Source organism: Lepus europaeus, chromosome 16 (genome assembly GCF_033115175.1).
Source record: "Lepus europaeus isolate LE1 chromosome 16, mLepTim1.pri, whole genome shotgun sequence".
Lineage (NCBI taxonomy): Eukaryota > Metazoa > Chordata > Mammalia > Lagomorpha > Leporidae > Lepus > Lepus europaeus.
In genome coordinates this window covers 42,562,717-42,585,853 of record NC_084842.1, presented here as the reverse complement: position 1 = coordinate 42,585,853, position 23,137 = coordinate 42,562,717, and the positions used below count along the sequence as shown (strand labels likewise).

Below are 23,137 nucleotides of genomic sequence, written 5' to 3'. Positions count from 1 at the left end.
TAGCAAAAATAAAATAAAAAAAAAAAAGGCATGCCTCATTTGGGGATAAGTTCTAAAAAATACATTAGATGGTGTTGTTGTTTTGTGAACATCTGTACTTACACAAACCTAGATGGCATAACATACTGCATACCTAGGCTATATGGTGTATGAGTATACTGTCATATCTATTGTCTGTTAAGCTGTCATTTTGCAGCACATATGTCTCTGATTTCATGAAGAACCAAACTAGGTAAAAATATGTGAAAATAATTTTTAAAACTTGTGCATTGAACAGATGTGTGGTTAGGTTTTGTTTCTGCTTTAATTAAAGACAGAATTATGCCTTTGAAAAGTAACTGCTAGATGTTAAACACCCTTCCCATTTAACTGTTAGATTGCATGCACATTGTCAAACATCAAAAACAAACCATCCAGATGTTTGGTCGACCAACATGCCAAACACCTGGGGATTTCCAAAAATAGTATTTAATTTTCTTTCATAGTAATGTCTTGATTTACTTTTATTTCTAAATAATTCTGTGATCCCTGATAAATTCAGTGGAAAATATTTCATTTAATTATTTAGTGATTAGATTAGTTATTTAGTGATACATCAGTTACACATAGCCTTTACAACTTGCCCACATTTCTATGTTGGCATTACAAAAATGTGCATGGTTTATGACAAATGAGGAGTCATTTCAAATTGAAATTTCTGTAAAAAGATATTTAGGCTAGGCAAGGGCTTGGAACTTAGATAGCTATAATAGATAGCTTGGCCAAACATGACAGTCTCCGTTAAGATATGCATCAGTTTTGGTGCAGGGATACTCTAAGGTGGAATTTGAAGGGTTCCTCCTTGGTTCATTCCCTCCCCTGGGTACTCTTATCTATATGTTTTCTCAAGTAATGGAGGTAGAATAATATTTTAAGGTAAAAAAAAAAAAAGAATCAGGCACTGTTGCCTTCATTTTGAGGTTTATGCTGAAGTAGCACCAATCAAGGCAAATTTCAGAAAAGTGTAAAAATGATCTTGTAGGAAAAATAAAAAGAAAACACTAGGCCTGCGCTGCGGCTCACTAGGCTAATCTTCCGCCTGCGGCGCAGTCACCCCAGGGTTCTAATCCTGGTCAGGGCACCGGATTCAGTCCTGGTTGCTCCTCTTCCTGTCCAGCTCTCTGCTGTGGCCCGGGAGGGCAGTGGAGGATGGCCCAAGTGCTTGGGCCCTGCATCAGCATGGGAGACCAGGAGAAGCACCTGGCTCCTGGCTTCGGATCAGTGCGATACGCCGGCCACAGAGGCCATTGGGGGGTGAACCAATGGAAAAAGGAAGACCTTTCTCTCTGTCTCTCTCTCTCACTGTCCACTCTGCCTGTCAAAAAAAAAAAAAAAAAAAAAAAAAAGAAAGAAAAACAATAACACTAATAGGAAAAGGCAGGGACTGGATCATACACCTCTATATACTGGGAGAAAGGAGAAGGGAAAGGATGGTGATCATATTTCTAGGCTCATGGAGTCCCTCCTAATCCATGACCTGGCAATTCTGGCAATGTGGGTTTGCCTTAGGGTGGAAGTTGTATGCATAACACTTTAAAGTTTATGTTTAAAATGTCTAATTAATGATGTGATGGTAATTAAAAAAAAAAAAAACTGGGTCTCTGAAAAAATGCATGCATGCATGTAAGTTCCTATGTCTATTATAAATCGGATTGATATAATGCATAGAACATATATTTTTCAAATAATAAACAAATAAACAGTATTGTTTATTCTAATTCCATAAAGCCAGTCAATTGTAACCAAAGAATTTCATTGATTTCCGTTGAATCATTGTGTCTGTAGCCCAACTATGGTTGTCAGTGATGAATGAGTACAGTTCTATTACTTTGACTGAGTATTTCTCCTTACATGAATAAGTAATTTGAAACAACAAGGATATTTATTTAAATTTCATTCATTAATCAAAGACGTGAAGTTATCATGCAGCTGGAAAATTTTCAAATTAGGAACAAATATTCTTTTAACTTTTTTGTGCTATTCATATTTTAATAAAACTAGTTCACAATTTTCCTAAAAATCTGATTACTGTCATTCACAGCCAGGGTTGGTCATCTCCAACATGTCGCTGGCTTTTCTTTGTGGTACAGGTGGTTTTACTCTCAGAAACCTCCACTTGAGCATGATTCCAGGCTAAGAATGCCATAACGAAATTTTTCTCCTTGCAGGAATGAGCAGGAAGTGTGTATGAGACTTGTGGACAGCTGACATCTTGGCAAGACACACCCTGCAGCTGCAGCTTCACTGCCAGCAATGTCTGACATGTGGCTGCGCTTCCAATGCTGGCAGGGGCAGCTCTCCATGACAGTGAAGTGACAAAGTAGATAGCCAATACCAGGAGGCAATGCTTCCCAGGAGACCCTTGGTTTCAGAGCTCAATCTTTAGAAATAAGTTTAAGTTTCTAAGCACTGCGCATAAGCATCCATGGAAACTGACTAGTTTTTTTAGTAATTGTTAAATAATATTAACAGGAGGCGTAGGGTAGAATGGTTAAGCAGCTGCTTAGGTCACCTGCATCTCATGTATGAGTGCCTGGGCTTGATTTCTGCCTTCAGCTCCAGATTCCTGCTTCCTGCCAATGTGCACTCTGGGAGGCAGTAAGTCCAATTCTTGGATCCCTGCCACCTACATGGAGACCTAGATTGAGGTCCTGGCTCCCGGCTTCAGCCTAGCCTAGTCCCATCATTGCAGAAATTTGGGGAGTGAACTAGTGGATAGGAGTGTGCATGCTCTCTCTCTCTGCCACTCAAATATAAAGAACTATTTACTGAAAAAAAAAAAAACACAAAGAAATCTAGTCTTCTTTTGTGACTGGCCTCAGGTCATTTCATCTGAGGCATTAGAAGATGATGTGCTCTTTTATTTCGTTCACATCTCCACCTAGTGTTTGCTGGTTTGTTTGCTTTCTAAAGATGTATTTATTTATTTGTAAGGCAGAGTGACAGAGAGAACCAAAGAGAAATCTTCCATCCTGTGTTTCAGCCCCCAAATGGACCCATGGCCAGGGCTAGATCAGTCCTAAGTTAGGAGGTAGGAACTCCATCATGTTTCCCATGTAGGTGGCAGTGACCCAAGTACTTGGCCATCATCTGGTGCCTTCCTGGACACAGCAGCAGGAAGCTGGATTGGAAGCAGAGCACCTGGACTCCAACCAAACCTGCACTCTGATACAGGATGCTGGGAGTCCTTAACCCACTGCACTGTAATGCTGGCCCCTGTTTTCTGGGTATCTGTGGCAATACTGGCTACTGGCTAATGACACAATATGTCTTAATTATGTAGGACTTTGATACCAAACAAACAAAGAGGCTTGAAAATATTCATTTTTGAAAACAAACACACAGAAAAGCCTGAAGAACTTGTATTTTTATTGGCATTAATGGCTTGTTAAATTGATAGATGAAGGAAGCCTTTCTGGCTGGGTCCATTAAGAAAGTAAGCAGTACACACTTCTCAAAACATACCTTATATGTGATGTGAAAAATGTGCAAAGGATAACACAAAGGGGTACAGTGTTTATAGTTAATTAATCTTGACATGACATAGAAGAATGCCAACTTGCAAGAAGCAGGCAAGGTGATCACCGAACATAACACAAAGCCAGGATCCTATTGCCTTTCTGCCACCAATGCCTTCCCTCTGCAAGTGTTCTTATTTTTTCTCAGGCTACTAATAAAATGGAAGTGGGGTTACAGTGCAAGTTCCTTCCAGTTTACAATTTTGGATTCCAAAGAATTCAGGGGTATATTTTTAGGTGCTTTGGTCAAAGGCTAATTTCTTTTGTTTTCCAAAGAGCAGAGCTATGCCAAAGCTTCATGGTCCTTGAAAATACATTATAGTAAGATCAGGCCTTAAAAAAAGGCAACTGCTTTAAGTATATTTATGTATCTGATACCTGACAAAAATATGGAATGTAGAATGACATGTGAAAAAGAAGTACAAGTGTACAAAGGCAAAAATATGCAAGATTGTTGGCATGGCTAGCGTTCTTGAGAGTTGTCTTGGCCAGGCTGCATCTCATTGAAGTAGACTTTTTGACTCATTTTCTGAATAAAAGGAAAATAACGTTTGGAATCTAGGGTTATTATAAATTATATAATAATAACAACTTTTCTAATTTAAATAATAACATCTCTATTGAGACACAGTATCTTTACTTTCATTTACAGGTGAGAAAATGAACAAAATAACTTGGCTTAAAGCCTCACAATTAGTTTTGAGCAGAACTAAAACTAAAATATATGTTTTCCATATCTAAGTTCAGTTTTCTCTCCAGCATTCAAAACTGCCTATCTTACAGAGTAATGGGCATGTCTAGCTATTTTCAAGCCTCTAAAGAATTAAATAGCTTTTTTTAGATGTACTGGTACTGGCCTGGGCACGGTTTCTAGAATTCCCTGCAGAGTGACATTGCATCCAGCCCTTATTAAATGATGCATATTTTGGCTTTGCTGTTCCTTCCCAACAGGCATGGTATTTGAGTCAAATTGTTCTTTGTGCTTTTTCTGTAGTTCAACTCCACAAAAGATTCAGGGCAGGGAGAAAAAGAATAATTCCTTCTGTATAACATACCCCGAATATCTTCCCTCTTTATGATTTTAGGTATTATTATTGGTATTTTTAGATTCTGGAATTATTTTGTATTCAGAAATGAACAGTATACAACAAGCAATTAGACTTCCTAGTCTAATTCATGTTGGATTGTGTAAGACCTGGTTTATGACTCATTGAGACAATTTAAAAGAAATGAAATCACTGAGTCTCACAGCATGTTCTTCAATGGTGTGGGTATTCTTACACATCACAACTCTCGGCTGTTAACCAAGAATGAAGCATCTGCATCAATTAAGACTTTTTCTTTTTAACAAACAAAGTGCACTTTTGTTTTTAACAACTTAGTTTGTATTAAGTTAATTCCTATCTAACAAGAAGTTGGATGATGTTTAGCACAGATTTTGGCAGTCCTAATCTCCAGATATCAAAGAAACTACCTTCTCACTACTGTGTCTATCTCCATACACTCCTGAGCTAGGTTCATATGCTTGTTTTTTTCTGACCAAAATTGAGTCACTTTAAAAATACAAAACAAATGATGCTTTAGTGTGCCATATAATTCAGTGGCACATCCTCTTCAGATATGAAAGTGAGAAAATATTAGAAAATTGAAAAGAAAGATCTTACATGATATGCTTTTTAGTGTCTCTGCAATTGCTTCCAGGTTTGAATTTACAGGTCACAGCCTCACAGCAAGGACTGGCACATTCCTTCAAAGCATACACACAAACACACACACTACAATGAAAGTAGGTTCAAAATATCTTCTCATAGAGTAAACAAACTTAATTCTGGTACAAGATGGCAATGAAATTTCTTTTTTTTTTTTAAGTTTTTTTTTTGTTGTTGTTGTTTATTTGAGAGGTAGAGTTACAGACAGTAAAAAGAAGAGACAGAGAGAAAGGTCTTCCATCTGATGGATCACTCCCCAAATGGCCACAATTGCTGGAGCTAGGCTGATCCGAAGCCAGGAGCCAGGAGCTTCCTCCCAGTCTCCCATGTGGCTGTATGTGCCCAAGCACCTGGTCCATCTTCTACTGCTTTCTCAGGCCACAGCAGAGAGCTGGATTGGAAGAGGAGCAACCGGGTCTAGAACTGGTACCACAGGCAGAGGATTAACCTACTGCGCCACGGCGCCGGCCCCTGAAATTTCTCATTTTACACTAAATTACTCTTCTATTCAAATTCCAGTAGAAATGATGCAGAAAACTCAACGAAAGGAATATAACATTTTGAGCAATAACAACTACCTCTTAAAAGGCCCAAAATAGGGGCTGTCACTGTGGCATAGCCAGTAAAGCCACAGCTTGTGATGCCATTTCCTGAGAAATGTTTAAGGCAACATGTGTTTTAGGATACATTTAATATTGTGAAATTGTCATTGGCCTTCAGAAAAAAAAAATATTTAGTGCATTTCAATTGAATCTCAGTTGTGTTTAGGGAAAAACAGATTTTTTTAAAAAAAATTCAAGAGTTATATGAATATTGAATTGCTATGCAATTTTTGCAAAAATAGCTCCAAGGCACAAAGATTATGAAGATATTTGCTACAAAAATGCTTTGTAAAATTACAATCAACAAAATAGTGTGATGCTTGTAAGAAAATGTAGACAAATAAATATAATGACTATTTTGAAGATCTAAATATAGGCATAGGAAAATCTAATTTCATATCAAATCTATTGGAAATATAATTATTCAGTAAAATGTACTACATAAAGTACATACATTACTTTGTGCATAAGGAAAAAGTTTAGTTAAAATGTAGTTCGGCTGGTGTCGCGGTTCAATAGGCTAATCCTCCGCCTGCGGCGCTGGCAAACCAGGTTCTAGTCCCAGTCGGGGCGCCGGATTCTGTCCCAGTTGCCCCTCTTCCAGGCCAGCTCTCTGCTGTGGCCCGGGAGGGCAGTGGAGGATGGCCCAAGTGCTTGGGCCCTGCACCCCATGGGAGACCAGGAGAAGCACCTGGCTCCTGGCTTTGGATCAGCGTGGTACCCCGGCCGCTGCGGCCATTGGAGGGTGAACCAACGGCAAAGGAAGACCTTTCTCTCTGTCTCTCTCACTGTCCACTCTGCATGTCCAAAAAATAAATGTAGTTCATAAATCTGATTACTTCAGCTTTATTCAGTCACATAGGAAGAAAATCAGTAAGGTGTGGAAGCAATACAAAAGTTGACAGATACACTTTAAGAATGTTAGATTTCATACAGACTCTTTATTTTTTCCTCTGCTTTTCCCTCTCCTCTCCTCCAAATCCCCTTTTCTCTTTCTGTTTTTGTCAATACACATCAAATATATGCCATTTACCCATTGAAACTAGAAGTACTTCAATTGTCTTCCACCCAATAAACCAAAACAAATATGTTGGAAAGGAATAAACACAAATTTATTATAAAAGTAAAATCACTTGTAAAATTCCACATCTCATCTAATGAAGAGTATTTGCAACATTCTTCAAAAATTATTGCACTATACAATATTCTTATGTAAGCTAACAGCTTAATATTGCTGAATAAACTGAGTAAGGTCTCGATGAGATGTCTCCATTGCCACACAGTCATCTAAAGCAGGGGGTCAATACTGGGTTTCAATCCCCAATACCTAGCTTTGTACCCTTAGAACTAGTTACTTAACTTTTCTGACCACATTTCTTCTTCTCTAAATTGAGATCATGCCAGTATCTATTTTGTAGATTTGTTGTAATAAAGATGTTTTATATAAAAACATTTTGCAGACTGTTGGATGCATATACATCTCTTTAAGTATTAACTGCTATTTTGTCTTAAAACTAAAATAAAACAACTCATAAAACGTGATTCTATTTTGGAAGCCTAATATGGAATTGTAGTGAACATTCTACCAAAACCATTCTTTAAACTATGAGGCTGCCTTTAAGGAGTTGTGTTTTACAAAGATTCCAAGTGATGGCAATGACCTTAAATGTTCTGTGTTAATAATCCATGTCTACAGGTTTATGTGATATTTGTATCTCCTTCATCTCTGTTTCATTTGCTTTCTAGTTTACACAATGGACCTTGAGAAGAAAAGGCCAACTCTATATAAAGGACTTATTTCTAGATCTGTAATTGTTACTGTTCAACAAATGATTAACTATATCATTATGTAATTTAGAAATTTTTAGGACATCCCAAATTTATGTCTACACATGTTATAATTATATACTTCTTTCATTCGAATTTATATAATCATGTCACAATATATCCTGGCTTTTGAAATATCTTTAAAAAGATGATTAAAATCAGTAGCAAAAACAGAAGTACAAATCTGTTTCTTACTATGATGTTAAGTTTTTCTTTGGAAAAAATTTCTAGAAGAGTATTTTCAATAAAATTGAAAAAATAAAAGTACAGAATTCCTACGTCCCAGTAACTCCCTAAGTTTTGAACTTCATACCTTAGGAGAGCCACAGTCACATTCTTCTCCCACTTCCAGAAGTTGGTTCCCACACACTGGTTTTGTTATATTTTTAGAAACTGAAGGTTCCAGTAGGCACTTTGGTTTTCGAGATAAAAGGTATTCTTGAAAATGTGAGCGGCAGGTAGTACTGAAATCCTTTGGAAATTTTGAACTGTAAGCAGAAGAAAACTCAGGAACAGCATGTTATAAAATTTGGTAACTTGTGTATGATCAGCATGAGAATTTGACTTACCTAACAGGTTCATCAGCAATTCCAAATTCAGTAATTTCTGGACTATACTATATTATATATGGTGGGTTATCAAACGTGCACATTATGCTAATCAGAAATATTCTTCCTACATATCCAGTTGTAGAATTGGAATAATTTACATTCCTGTGTGTATTTAGTACCATTTTAAATGATAACAGTGATGAATGTAGCCATTTGTTATCACCCATTCACCTCCCACAAAGAAGGAAAGGTAAGTGATGATAAGACTGAAGCAGTACAGGGAAGCAATGTCAGTATTCTGGGTTCTATGGACACATTACTCTTAACTTGTAAGCACTGAAAAATGTGTTTTATTCAGTTTTCTATTCTCAGTCCTTGCAGAACACCCAACATTAACAGGTAATTAATAAGTATATAAAATGGACTGATTTGCTGATTGATGATAGAGATATATGAAGATACTGTTGGCACCTTAATAGGTTAATATTTTTAGAGATTGTGACATCAATCAAGACAAATTATTTTAAATTAAAATAATAAGGTCACCATACTTATAAACTCCATGTTGGCATATTTGGAAATCTTAAAGAAGCAATCCTTATAACTGATAAAAAAAAAATGTGCACAAAGAGACTGGAGTTTGAACTAACAGGGAATGCAGTATTTGGTTAAAATATATCCATCTAACATACAAATATATAACTGCATCTGCATTATTGAAATTGAAGTGTTGGAAAATGATTTTTCTCTAGAGTGACATAGTCTCACCTCAGATACTGATTCATAACACAACTGCCGGAGGGACACTTGGTGAAATATGGAATATCAGGCATACCAAGTACATGTCCCAGCTCATGCGACATCACTCCCACAAGAGCTACATTATCCTTTTTTCCAGCCTGGGGGAAAAATAGAAATGTTTATCACTTCTTATTTTATTTGGTTATTTCTCAATTTTTGCCCATGTGTAGTATTTAAATACATAGCTTGAGAGATGAAAAATAATAAATCATTTAGTTATTTTGCCTGCTTTTACTTATTACAAGATGTTGAGTGAACATTTGAAGTGACTAGGGTCTATGAATGCAATCACAGTATCAGTGCTCAATAAATATTTATTAAACTAATTATTACTAAGTTTCCAAGTGAACCAGGCCGTAAAGAATATTTGTCAATTAATTTTCCACATCCTTACTGTGGCAACTCTGTATATGGTATTATTCATAGAGGATACAGAATCACAGGGAGACTGACCACAAGCTTACAAACCTCAATAACAGCAACAGAGGATGGGGAACACAAGGAATTTGATGCTGCCATCCCAACACGTCGGTTGCTGAAGGCAGCTCCACTGCATGAAAGTGACAGACACATGGTCACACTCTGAGTCCTTAGAACCATTTCTGTTATGCTATAGATTACCCTTGCTGACTGAGCCCTTTTGTATTCATTAAACCCCAGAGAAGCTTCTGTTATCCCAGAGCATTATAATGATCATAGCTGGTTATCTCACATCTAAGAGCTCACTTTATTGATCTGACATGGACCTTCAATAATCTCAAAAGTGAATTGCTAATGGCAGAATATCAGGCACTTGACATCTGATTGGGGAGGTAAGATTCTGCCTACACAGGGACCTGGCCAGTTATCTGTATGCGCTCACCTCAGAAGCTGAGCATGGTCATGGATCATCTTTTTCCCCAGGTTAGATTGATGCCATCTCAGGAAGTTGTTAAACGTGGTGCCTATGCTGGGTTCCACTTTTATCTTATCACTATCAGACCAGATTTCCATGCCTACCAAGGCCACTTTGACATCTATGGTTTCAAAAATCTGTGGAAAGAGCATTTTTCTTCATGAAAATGTTTACTATCTCTTTATGAAAATGTTTTAGAGTTTTGGCTGACCACAAGTGATAGATTGACTAACAGACTACAAATGATAAATTTCCATTTTGAAAATAGAAATGCTAGGAATTACCTTTGCTTTGATGTGTGTTGTTTTACCTTGATGCGAGCCTTATCCTGCTAAAATTTACCAGAACTGCTGGCCACAGGGCACTGTGACCCTGACTGGTGAAATCACAAGAAAGCTGGAGGCTCACCATGAACACGTTTACACGACCAATATCTTACCACATTGAGTAGGTTCACAACATCAAATACAAAACTTCTCATCCGGGTTAGATTTCCCTCATAGATCTTATACTGTAAAATACAAAACACAAAGCATAATTGAAATAGCAAATCAAAGTGAGAAAGCTGATGGGATATAGAATTTCACATTTCAAGAAAATTATATGTGTTAATATAATTGATATCTACTTATTCCATGCCTACATTATGAAAATTCTGTGTTTTCACAAATTCTCTCTTAAATAAAAGAGTGCTTTGATAAAAGAAAAGTGATGCATTCATATAAAATTTCAATGTTTTTAGTTTTCAGTTGAATAAGCCAAATTAATAATTTAAATCTTTAAACCAATTCAATTATTAAAACTAGTTTATAGGATGATATTTTCTAGGTAGACAAATAGATTCCAGTAGTTTTCCTATATATAAATACACATTTTAAGTTATAAATATATACTTTATGCCTATTCTGCATTCATATAATATTTATATTAAGTATATTAATATTGTAATGCTAAAATATTTAATAAGCCATTCTGTTAATTTCTATTTTTAATTGATTTCCTATTACTCTCTGTTATCAACTGTGAGGGAACTATAAAAAGTTCACGGAAACTGAAATTAGGAGATAAGATTTGTTGTTGCAAGAACATTTGGAAATCCATACCTACAAGGGGTCTTCAAAATGTCATGGGAAATGTATAGTATTAAAAGCTATGAATAAGGGGCCGATTCTGTGGCATAGTGGATAAAGCCGCCATCTGCAGTGCACCCATATGGGTGCTGGTTTGAGTCCTGGCTGCTCCACTTCCGATCCCACCCTCTGCTATGGCCTGGGAAAGCAGTAGAAGATGGCCCAAGCCCTTGGGCCCCTGCATCCACATGGGAGACCCAGAGAAAGCTCCTTGCTCCTGGCTTCAGATCGGCACAGCTCCAGCCATTCTGGGCCTCTGGGGAGTGAACTAGATGATGGAAGACCTCTCTCTCTCTCTCTGCCTCTGCCTCTCTGTAACTCTGCTTTTCAAATAAAATAAATGAATCTTTAAAAAGTTATGCATAGAAACAAACACATTTTGATTATATTTTGAATATTTTGAAGTCCCCTGGTATATTGCTAGTTCTGAATATTTGGTGACAGGTAGACATTAAGTGGAAGAAAGGATTGAAAATATTGCTGACAGGCAGGTAGAATTGACAAGACAATCAGGCGGACAAACTACCTTATTAACAAGAAAGATTCTCTGTTTGCTTTAACTTGATAAGTCAACTTAAAAATGGACTAAACCAGCCAAGGGTTCACACATTTCATACTCACAAAGGCATTATCCAGCACCAAAAACAGGTCAAGGTATTTTTGTGCCTGAAGAAAGTCTTCTTGCTTTATAAAGGATAAGAGAACATGGTTAAAATTAACTTTATCCTGAACTATCCAAAAGCTTACAAAGAGATTTCTTTTCCCCAGAGAGAAATTAAAACCGCAAATAAATAAAACTCTGCTTACCTCTGTACTTTTGGGTGACCTAGAAATTCGAACACGACCTTGCTTCCTGCCAACATGTCTCACGCCACACGTGTGATTCGCTGGGTGCAGTTCCTCTCGGTCGTATGTAAGGATTGCATGTTCTTTCTGGTCTGTGCTTTTCAGGGGCTTTATCAGGTATCTTTGACCACGATGTGTGAAGTATCCTCTGTGAGGTGCAGACACTTGTGTTTCAGTGCTCAGAAGGGATCGACACCTCCCTCTGCCCCAATCTCACACATACAGCCTTCACTCATCGACCTTTCCACTATCTCTCACGAATTTAAGTTATAATTGATATTTGTCATAATTTGAAGCCTAACTTATGTACTCAGAAAATTTGGAACAGAGAATTACAAAGACAAATTTGGGATTGCAACACATAATTTTTTTCCAAAAAAATATTTTTCCATTGTTTATTTATCCATTTAACAGATATTTCTTGGCAGATCTTAGGAATATAATGAGAAAACAATACAGGAATATATAGATAACAAGAAGCCCAGAAGAGAAGAATAGATTAGCAGGTAAGCCTGAGTGATAACTTAGTTAGGACTAGTAGCAGTTGAAAGAATCCATCTTTTTTGCTTAGCAGCTGTAATGCCCATATCCCACACTGAGGAACTTGGCTTTGAGACCAGGCTCCAGCCTCTGACTGCAGCTTCCTGATAATGCAGATGCCTGGGGACAGCAGTCATAATGCAAAGAATCAGATCTTTGCAACCCACATGGGAGGGCTAGGTTGAGTTCCCAGCTCCCAGCTTTGGGGCTAGCCCAGCCCCAGCCATTGTGGATATTTAGGGAGTGAATGAGCAGACTGGAGCCCTGTCTTTCTGTTTTCTGCTAATCTTCCTGGGAAAACAGAAGATGGCCCAAGTGTTTGGGCCCCTGCATCTACATGGGAGGTCTGGAAGAAGCTCCCATCTCCTGGCTTCAGCCTGGCCCATCCCCAGCTGTTGCAGTGATTTGGGGAGTGAAGACCTCTCTTTCTCTCTCTCCCTCTCCCTTCCTTTCTCTCTGTAACTCTGCCTTTTAAATAGATAAAATAAAACATATATATATGTAATATATATGTATATATATATATGAAGGTATTTTATGATATGAGGAAGACTTGGGACATTTGTTAAATATGAACCATTTTGGAAGAATACTTATACATTTTATTTCACATTTCAATCAGGTAAAATATATATTTGCCTATATGAAAAAAAGGCTGCAAACATGACAAAACATTAGTAATAGAAATCACTCAGTGCTAAATTATGTAGTAGTTGTTATTTTCTTATTTCTGCTTTTTTTATTTCCAAATTTTCCAGAATTGGCAAGGACTACAAAGTGTAAACAGAAACACAGGCAATTTTAACAATTAAGCTCAACTGAACATTTACAGGGTAGAATCACTGAGTAATAACATACAATTATTTCAAACGTTGGGGTGGATATGCTTGGAAACTGATCCAGATACCCTCAGTGTCCCATGTCTGAAACTCTTGGTTAAGCATAACTAGACCTGACTTCTCTTAGAGCAGTGCATTCTAAATTATTGTCAGCGTAATTGTTTGTTCTTCCCTTTCAACACTGAAATTCAGCATTTTAGTGATGGAGAAAAATTTACCAAAGTAATAGGATATAATCTTCAGACCTAACAAAATGATGCTTGCTCTTTACTTGTTTTGATAGTGGTTCTCACCTCAGCCCATCACAGGTACTGATGCTGGCAACAGAACTCTTTTCATTTAGGATGAGTCCTTCATAGTAACAGTGTTCCTGGAGTAGGAAAAAGAAATTATGGTCTCTCTTTCTCTTTTTCTCTATGTGTGTGTTATACAAATATATGCATTATTAATAATAATATTATTATTATAAATCAGAATTGTGGGTAAAACTGCCATCACAATTACATAGGAAAGTTCAAAAACTGGCTGGTGGGGTCAAACCAGTTTTCAGAGACAAACAAACAAAAAGTGAGAACTTCAGAGATTTTTCTGAATTGCTCCATAGCTGAATGGGGAAACTACATGTGTGGTTGCTGAGATGTTTTTCTGACACTAATTTACCCCACAGGAAAGTCCAGAGAGGTCAAACCCAATAGGGCCCATGGTAAAAGCAGATGTTGCCTCTCTGAATTAGCCAATTCCCTTTGTTTTCACAGTGTTCCTATTGGGCTCTTCCATTTTATTACCCCATGCTGGGTACAAAAGTCTCTGTGCATCACAAATTAGTAGAATGAGGTATTCATTTTTGCTGACTTGAATTCTCGAGAGGCCACACTACCACTCCTGAGCTCCTCAGATTAGCTGGTTCAATTCTCCATTCTGATTGGTATATTAGGAATCCTTTTAGCAGTCCCCAAAATCCACACATGGCTGTAAGCCCATATCAGCAAAGTAGGGGCCACTTATGCGAAATGATCTAAAAAAGTAAATCAACAACCTCTGGTTCAAAACAAACTGGCAGGCCTCAGGGCCTGAAATTCTATTTGTGCATGTATGATTCTTTTATACTTTGGAAGAAACCCTGTTATCAGAAACATTTTCTATAGAAGTCTTGGGAAAATGTACTACATTAACCCATCATTAGCCATTTACACTTGAGCATAAATTCATTTATCAAATAGTTTCCTCTGAAGACAATGCTGGAAAAAACTTTAGTATCTACAAAATGAACATTATGAAGAAAGAAGGGAACAAGGCACCATCTGTGGCAAAATCTTTGCTTTAATCTGTTTTAAGGGAGACGGTGTTTAGGATGTCATGGAGATGGCTCTGAGAAACTCTTAGCTTAGGAACACCACTTGATTAAGCTGTTTTGTATCTCTTCCTATTCTTCCCTGCTGTATATGCCATGATTCTGTACATTTAACAACTAGTATGGCATTGGACCCTGGCATTGGTGCACAGAACAGTAATTTAAGCAAATAGAAAAAATATTAATTTTTTTGTTACTGATACAATGATAAAAAACAATTTGTCGCCAGCGCCGTGGCTCAATAGGCTAATCCTCCGCCTTGCGGCGCCGGCACACCGGGTTCTAGTCCTGGTCAGGGTGCCGGATTCTGTCCCGGTTGCCCCTCTTCCAGGCCAGCTCTCTGCTGTGGCCCGGGAGTGCAGTGGAGGATGGCCCAAGTGCTTGGGCCCTGCACCCCATGGGAGACCAGGAGAAGCACCTGGCTCCTGGCTTTGGATCAGTGCGGTGCGCCGCAGTGTGCCGGCCGCGGCGGCTATTGGAGGGTGAACCAATGGCAAGGAAGACCTTTCTCTCATCTCTCTCTCTCTCTCACTGTCCACTCTGCCTGTTTAAAAAAAAAATTGTCTTCAGAAAATAGTTATGACATGAAATCTCATGTGGCTGCAAAAGACATTTCTGATTTGTGGATAAAATGGTTTAGGAGCGAGTGGAATTCTGTTTCCTTCTAAGGCTGTGACCCTTGGAAGCCTATTGCTACAACCTTTTAAAAGCTGACTGTAATTTCCCATCTGTCATTTCATTGGTCTCAGAAGAGCACCTCACTTTCCAGCACTATGATTTTTTATGAATTTTGGATTTCTGAATTTTATAAAGTAAGTAGAAGATCCCAGAAAGCATGCAGGCATTACCATGTTCTGAGGGCTTCTGGTGATTTCCTCTCCTCTGGGTGTGTAGTAAGTTTCAGAGTAGTTTGGAGCAAGGAGATGCCTGTAGAAAAGCAGAAAGCTGCAAAATACATTCAAGGTGGAAATAAAAGCTGATTTTTTTTTTCCCAACATGATCTTCAGTAGTGAAGAATAATAGTGTCTACAGGAAGAAATAGTTGACATTCTAACCCATGATCCTCTCCCAAGATTGGAACCCTGCTGCTGAAATAAATTAAGGCATTAGTTACAATTTTTAGATCTGAGGGAAGAAATCCTCCCAGTTACTTTTCAGTTGCAGATTCTCTGTCTATAACCTAACCCCTGTAGAATCTTTGGAAGGATTTTTGATAACAGCCATCAGGGACTATTGCATACAGAGGGGAGTTTACTAAGTGCTTCTAACTCGACAGAACTCCATCCCCTGGAAACTATCTCAAGGCTGTGAATCCTGAATCAGCCTTGGACATATATTCTTATAAAAGTAATGTAAATTGCACCAAAGATTCAAGTTTCTATGTATGTTCTCAGGTTAAGGAATAACTCACTGATATTTGGAGCTCTCTATGCTTACACTTTGATTATAATGTGCAGGGAATGCACAAATCTTCTTAAATAACATTAGCAACAACTAAATTCATCTAAAGCTCATTATACTTCATGTCGTCTATCTAAAACCACAGATTTTTTTCCCCACATTCTTTTAATGCAATCCAGTGATGAGACATTTAGGAAGTACAACTTACTTGGTTTTCTGTAGCTGAAGAATTATTTCTTCTCCATTTAATCTAATCTGATACTTAATTTCAGATTCATATCTTTCCTGAAAATATTTAAAGACATTATTACATCAAACAATTTATACTTCTAAGCCTATCAAAAATAACCACAGGTGCTGGTCCCATGGCCCAGGTTAATCCTCTGCCTGTGGCACTGGTATTCCATATGGGCACTGGTTCTAGTCCTAGCTGCTCCTTTTCCGATCAAGCTCTCTGCTATGGCCTGGGAAAGCAGTAGAATATGGCCCAAGTACTTGGGCCCCTGTACCTGTGTCAAAGATCCAGGAGAAGCTCCTGGCTCCTGTCTTCGGATCGATACAGCTCCAGCCATTGTGGCCATTTGGGGAGTGAACCAGCAGATGGAAGATCTTTCTGTCTCTCCCTCTCACTGTATGTAACTCTACCTCTCAAATAAATAAATAAGATCTTTAAAAAATAATAACCATAATATAAATAGTATATATTAGGATAGTTGCAAATATATATATATATATATATAATGCCTTTACAATATATAAAATAAAATAAATTTTATATTAAGATGGACTTTAAAAAAATGACAGCTGCATTGTAATAACCCTTACAGATTAAGCTAACTTTAATCTGTAAGACAGGAAATATCATTTACTTTATTGTACAGTATACTGTTCTGTGAACCCAAGTGCCCCTATAGCATAATAATGAGACATGTATTTTTCTTATTTTAAAAACAAACAAAATACACTGAAGAAAACCAGGCAAAAGGCTACCAAGAATTAAATATGATAAAAGCTACAAAATGAGGAAATATTAGCAATATCATAGTCAAAGTGTTAATGTACTTAATAAATTTAAAAATCTACTTGATTACTAAGATTAAGTTGAATTCTTCATTAATGACAAACCGGCTGAGAAAAAGCAGTTCTCTGGGGAATCAGGGTGTAGAGCAGGGCAGATGGTTTGGTGAGGCTAGAAAGAAACATCTCCATAGAAACGGCTGCCTCTCCTGAACTCCTTTTCTTTCTTTCCTGGAGAAATGTCCAAGCAGCTTTATCCTTTCTTATTAAGTGAAGCAGTTTACTGCCTTTGGCTTTACTGTAAGAGCTTTTGGAGAAATTCTGAGCTGTCTCTTGACAAAGGGAAGCTACATAAATCGTTGCAAGATGAAGCAGTAGATTGGACGGTGACAGTGACATTGCTTCTCCAAGTGCAAAGGCTCCTTATTGTTTGTTCTACGATTACAAAATCCACCCCAGTCAGGCACATCGCTTACCTCTTCACCATGCTTCTCTGGCCCATTGTTCTTGATCTCTCTTTTGTGTAAACTGTGTAGTTTTGTAGGATGAACTATTTCATGGAGTTTTAGTTCAGAAGTTTGCTTTATGGCTATTGCTATAGAAAGAGAGAGAACATTTTATAAAGGAGTTAAAGACTTTTGTTTTTGAATTGTTGTGTTTTGCTTCCCCTAGCTTTTTTTTCTTTTTTTTTTTTCAAAGAGCAGTGAAGACTCAGTTGCCAATCAGAGAAGGAACACCAAGAGCAAGGCGATTCCCTTGCTTTAGCTTTTTGACAGAAACCTTCCGTTTGCTCTCTCTTGCCCTGGTGGAAAAGCATGCAGAGGATGAAACAATTCCTTGGATATTCTCTGTGAATGCATGCTCTGGAACCCCATACTCAGAAAAGGTAAGTTTCAGAACAAGAACAGGGCCACGGGAACCTGGAATTTGCCTTGGTTTATTGCATTCCTCTTCACTTATAGTCCTCTTCAAACCTGTGGTTGTTCTCTGAACTGTCTAATTTACTTAAAAAAATGCATTTTTTGACCTGTGTGTTGTAATCCCCTTGACTACTCACTCCAAATATCAGGTTTTTTTCATATGCAGATAATACCTCATTCTTAGGTAGGACTGTACTAGCAGTTAAATTCCTCAAAATAACAATAAATCATAAATGCTCTCTCATTAGCGTTTTTCTCTCAAGTCTTTAGGTTTCACAAGAAATGAAAATTTTGCTGTCCTCTCAGATTTTAAAGCATCAGAGAGTAATTATGAAAACTGTAGACACAGTATTCTTAATGTACTTAAAATTACATTAGATAGAAGGATTTCCATTATTTACCAACAGTAGGAAAAGAATGGTTCATGGAGCTAAAAGGTGCGGTCTTATGTCCTAGCTAAATGACCCTGTAGAAGGCATGTTGCCTTTGAATCATTTATTATCTGTGATGAGTCCACTGTAAAACTTAAATAAGGTAACATATACAAAATATTTAGCACCATTCCAGGAAGACGGCAGCATATATTTTCTATTTTTCTTTTAACTGGTCAATCACCCATAAAAGTCAGTCACATATTTAAATGCTAACATTTCATACATCATATGTGTTTGGGACAGTTTTCTTAATGTGACAGAGTGAGCCTAAAGAAACAAAGCAATTATCCACCTGGTTGATACATGAGAATCTGAAGGAAAGTAGCAAAGCTGGGATTCTCTCCTAGTCAGTTCGCAAGCTCTGCTGTGAAGCTATCCTGAGAAAGGTTCATTTCATACTAAAACAGGAAGTCTAGAAATCTATTAGTAAATTTTCTTTTATCAAAAGAGAATATATCTTACTAGTGGAAAGAATTGGGGACTTGAAATTAGAGTGAATTTTCATAACCTCTCTATATAATACCAACTCTAGCACTGATTTCCAATTTCGGAAAACTCCCTAAAATATCTGTTTTCCTACCTGTAAACTTTTTCTGTAAGCTTATTTGACTTTAGGCTCACTTTCTAGGAATAGATTACAATTTTATTTTCGTTTTGTTTTGACAGGCAGAGTTAGACAGTGAGAGAGACAGAGAGAAAGGTCTTCCTTCCATTGGTTCACCCCCCAGATGACCGCCACAGCCAGCGCGCTGCGTTGATCTTAAGCCAGGAGCCAGGTGCTTCCTCCTGGTCTCCCATGTGGCTGCAGGGGCCCAAGCACTTGGGCCATCCTCCACTACCTTCCTGGGCCACAGCAGAGAGCTGGACTGGAAAAGGAACAACCAGGACAGAATCCGACGCCCCAACTGGAACTAGAACCCAGGTGCCGGCGCCGCAGGTGGAGGATTAGCCAGGTGAGCCTCGGCGCCAGCCTAGATTACAATTTTCTTGAGCCAAAGGCCTTTCCAAGTTTCTTAAATGAAAACACAAATCTGATAGAGTCCTTTTAATGAAAGTCAAAACCATTCTAGTGAAATTTCAACATCTTAATACTCAAAACCTTACTTCACTTAAGAAATAGAGATAATTGGGTCAATACTATACTCTTATTTAACTATAATATCTCAAATCACTGCCCAGTTTTTTTTTTCTTTACATAGAACAAAAATAATATAATATTCTTTTTTTAGGCAGTAAGCAACTCACCATCTTAGATTTTTTTAAAAAAAATACAATATATATGTTACAACACTTAAGTTATCAACAAGTTAGAAGGTGATTAAGTGCCATGATGATGAAATATACTGGAATAAAGAGATTGTGGATACTTGGGCAGAGGTGAGTGTTGCGATTCTAAAATGGGCAGTCTGGGTTGCACTTTGAGAAAGTCCAATTTGAGCCAAGATTTCACAAAGATAAAACAATGAATCTGATTATCTTTGGGAACATGAAGTTCCAGACAGAAGAAACATTAATAATGTCCTAATATGGAATTCTCATGGAGAGGGTGTTTAAGAATCCATAAGGCCCGTAGCTGAAGTGAAGTGAGAGTAGAATAATGAAAGATGCAAGTAGATTGCTTATGGTGAAGAATAGATTGTACTGGACCTAAGAGACTCTTAAAAACTTTGTCTTTTACTATGGGCATAATGAAAACCACGGAAACTTCGGAGCAGAGAAGTCACAAGGCTACTTCGGATACCTGCAACCTATATCTGAAAGCCTGGTTCAAATGCTGGCTGCCCTGCATATCCAATCTTGCTTCCTAGTAATGTGCCTGGGAAGCAGTAGATGAAGCCCAAGTATGTGGGTTCTTGTCACCCATATAAGAGACCTGGATGGAGTTCCTCACTCCTCACTTTGGCCTTGGTCTAAACCAGCTGTTGTTGGGCATTTGGGGAGTGAACCAGTGGGTAGATGATTTTCTCTCTCTCTCTCCCCCTCCCTCCCTCCATTCCTCCCTCTCTCCCTCCCTCCCTCCTTCTCTCTATGCCACTATTCCTTTCAAATGAATAAACTGATCTTAACAGAAGAGGATGACAGTCTGCTCTGTTAAGAATATCCTGTAAAGGAACAAGAGTAGAATTAGAAGATCATTTAATAGGGTATTACAACATTCTGTGAGAGAGATGATGGCGACTTGAGTAAAAAATGACAACGTAGCAATAAGAAGTTGCCAAATTGAGGTTATGTTGTAAAAGTGGAATCAACAGAATTGGTGAAGGATTAGATAAGGAACTTGAAAGAGGGAGGGGAATCAGGAAGGATCTCAAGGTTTTGCTTTGAGCAGAGATTTGACATTGAAAGACTTGGAGAGTGATAAGGCGGGATTGATTTGTGGGGAAAGGCCATGGACTTGCTGTTTTGAGATGTGTACTAAGCACCTGCACGGGTTTGTCAGAAATAAAAAGAGCATTTCAACGTGCAAGCAAAAAGTAAGGCGTTGTTCTCTTGCACATGGTATTTAATTCTAAAAGGTTAGACTGGTCATCAAATGACTTAATGTTTCTGAGAATGAAGAGAGTATCAAGGACTGAAACCTGGGGTTTTCCAACATTAGGGCATTTAGGAGAAGAGAAGGAATCAATAAAGAGGAATAATGAGGGTGTGGCTGGGTATACACCAAAAGATGGTGTGTAAAAGGAGAGAGAACGAGGAGGAGGAGAAGTGAAAGGAAGAACAAAAAAGAAGGAAAGAAAGGGAGAGGGGGAGAGAAAGAGAAGACAGAAGGAAGGAAGGAAAAAATGAAAAAAAGAAGAAAAGGAAAGGAAAGAAGAAAGTAAAGGGAAAAAGTCCAAAATAAATGAACAATGGATTTAACCCCACTGGATTCATAAGACTAGAGTCTTAGTGGGGAGGTGGGAATGAAACTGAGCAGGATGTGAGTGAGTGAGAAGACAGCAACTGGAGAAAGAGTGTGTCGATTCTGAGGATTTTTGCTGCAGATTTGAAAGAATAAAAATAGGCTGTAACTGACAAAGGAGGAAATAGAAGGATATTCATTTTAAGTTGGGAGCATTTTTGTATGCTGATGGGAACGATTTAGTAAACAGTAGGAAAAAATAGGAGCGGGAAGTTATTAATGTTCTTGAATGAGGGTGGAAAATCTCTGGAGGACTAATGGAGGTTCTAAGCTGGCACAGACAGATCATTTATAAGAATAAGAGGGAAGGCTGAGCCTGTGAGGTTTATCTATGAACAATCAGCAATAAACAAATAAAGAGTTATTTTCCCAGGACTAATCCTTTTGACACTGTCATTCCACTTCTGAAAAGCTTTCTCAATGAAATATCCCATAACAGATTTTTTAAAGCCTTAATTTATGAAGATGTTAACAAAAATTTAGTTACTATTAAAAAGAAGTAATGATACTAACATTAAGCAATTTTTGGTTCACCTATTTTGGGAAATCTATGCAAACATAAAATTTGATATCATTAAAATACATAATATTTGAAAAAAGATTATGATAAGTTTTAGAGTATATGTTTTATTTTGTTATTTAAAATATTTCACTCAAAAAGTTATATGTCTAGATAGATATAGAAATAGATACAGATTGGAAATAGGTAGATAGATAAATGGTTGATAGATGACAGAGAGATTGATGATTGAGAAGCATTTCTCAATATCCATAGTGGATTGATTTCAGGCACCCATCAAATAGAAAAATTTGTGTACGTTCAAGTTTCTTAGATCAAATGTCATAATTTTTACATTTAAGCTATGTACATCCTCCCCATACTTTAAATAATTTCTAGATTACTTATGATACCTAATGCTATGTAATTAGTTGTTATATTGTATTTAAAGAACAATGACAAGAAAAATCTGTATATGTTCAATACAGATGTAATTATTTTTTGAATAGTTTTGCTCTTAGGTTGGTTGACTAAGTAGATGCACAATTCAAGGATACGGGGGACCAACTGCATACAGTTTGCTTTTATAAAGAGAAATAGAGAATATACCAAAATGCAAGAAGGCATAATGTTAGCATCAGGGGAGCACATGTCATTTCACAAGGGTATTTCAAGCATTCATCAAATAATTCGACTTTTATAAAAAACAGCAATGTATTTGTGCTTACCTTGAGTTTGAACGGTCAGCCAGAGCACAGAAAGTAGGGCCCACGACATGGTGGCTACCGCAGGTGGCTGGAACATTGTGCCGAGTATGAAATGGCAGTTGCCCCATCTGGCTGTTTTATTTCCCCCTCTACTCTTTAAAAGTTGAAAACAGAAAATAAAAACTTCAATCATTTCTCATGAGATTTGGTAATGTGTTTAATGGTGTTGGGAAATGGATGAGAAGTTGCAATGTCAAGGACATGGGGATGTTTCTCATTTATTAAATGTTATTTACATCTGTGGTTATTGCTAAGGACTTGCATCTGGACAACTTCTTGTCCTGGGTGTGCTATATGTGTTAGGAAGGTATGAACTGAGACTGAGATGCCTGTGTGCATATTTATATCCATAACCAAACTGAACCATCACTATTGTTGTACCCCTATATACACTGCTTCATACAATTAGGAAATATCTCAGAATTTTGTACACATTTTGTGAAATTGGCACAGAGAACACAGGCTCTGAAAAACAAGCCCCTAGCCAAGTTTTAAATTCCAGGATATTGAAAGTATTTCTGAATAATCTCCTAGTAATCTCCTAATATT

General features: G+C 37.5%; 1 protein-coding gene across 1 annotated transcript; it reads right to left on the bottom strand.

Moving 5' to 3' along the window:
• Nucleotides 1-3,395: 3,395 nt before the first annotated feature.
• On the bottom strand, nucleotides 3,396-23,047 carry ADAMDEC1 (ADAM like decysin 1). The gene is made up of 14 exons (XM_062213015.1): nucleotides 22,550-23,047; nucleotides 17,543-17,661; nucleotides 16,258-16,334; nucleotides 15,497-15,575; nucleotides 13,591-13,667; nucleotides 11,880-12,066; nucleotides 11,694-11,756; nucleotides 10,382-10,453; nucleotides 9,910-10,079; nucleotides 9,516-9,597; nucleotides 9,015-9,145; nucleotides 8,009-8,183; nucleotides 5,222-5,304; nucleotides 3,396-4,086 (listed from the first exon to the last, which is right to left on the bottom strand). The coding sequence occupies exons 1-14, from the start codon at nucleotides 22,719-22,721 to the stop codon at nucleotides 4,080-4,082; spliced, it is 1,494 nt and encodes a 497-aa protein (XP_062068999.1). The 5' UTR covers nucleotides 22,722-23,047; the 3' UTR covers nucleotides 3,396-4,079.
• Nucleotides 23,048-23,137: the final 90 nt, after the last annotated feature.

Coding starts and splice junctions, on each gene's coding strand:
- ADAMDEC1 (XM_062213015.1), bottom strand. CDS start 22,721: ATGATTGAAGTTTTTATTTTCTGTTTTCAACTTTTAAAGAGTAGAGGG. Junction 15,576..16,257: donor CTTCAGCTACAGAAAACCAA/GTAAGTTGTACT, acceptor GCTTTTCTACAG/GCATCTCCTTGCTCCAAACT. Junction 10,454..11,693: donor TGGTGCTGGATAATGCCTTT/GTGAGTATGAAA, acceptor TGTATTTTACAG/TATAAGATCTATGAGGGAAA.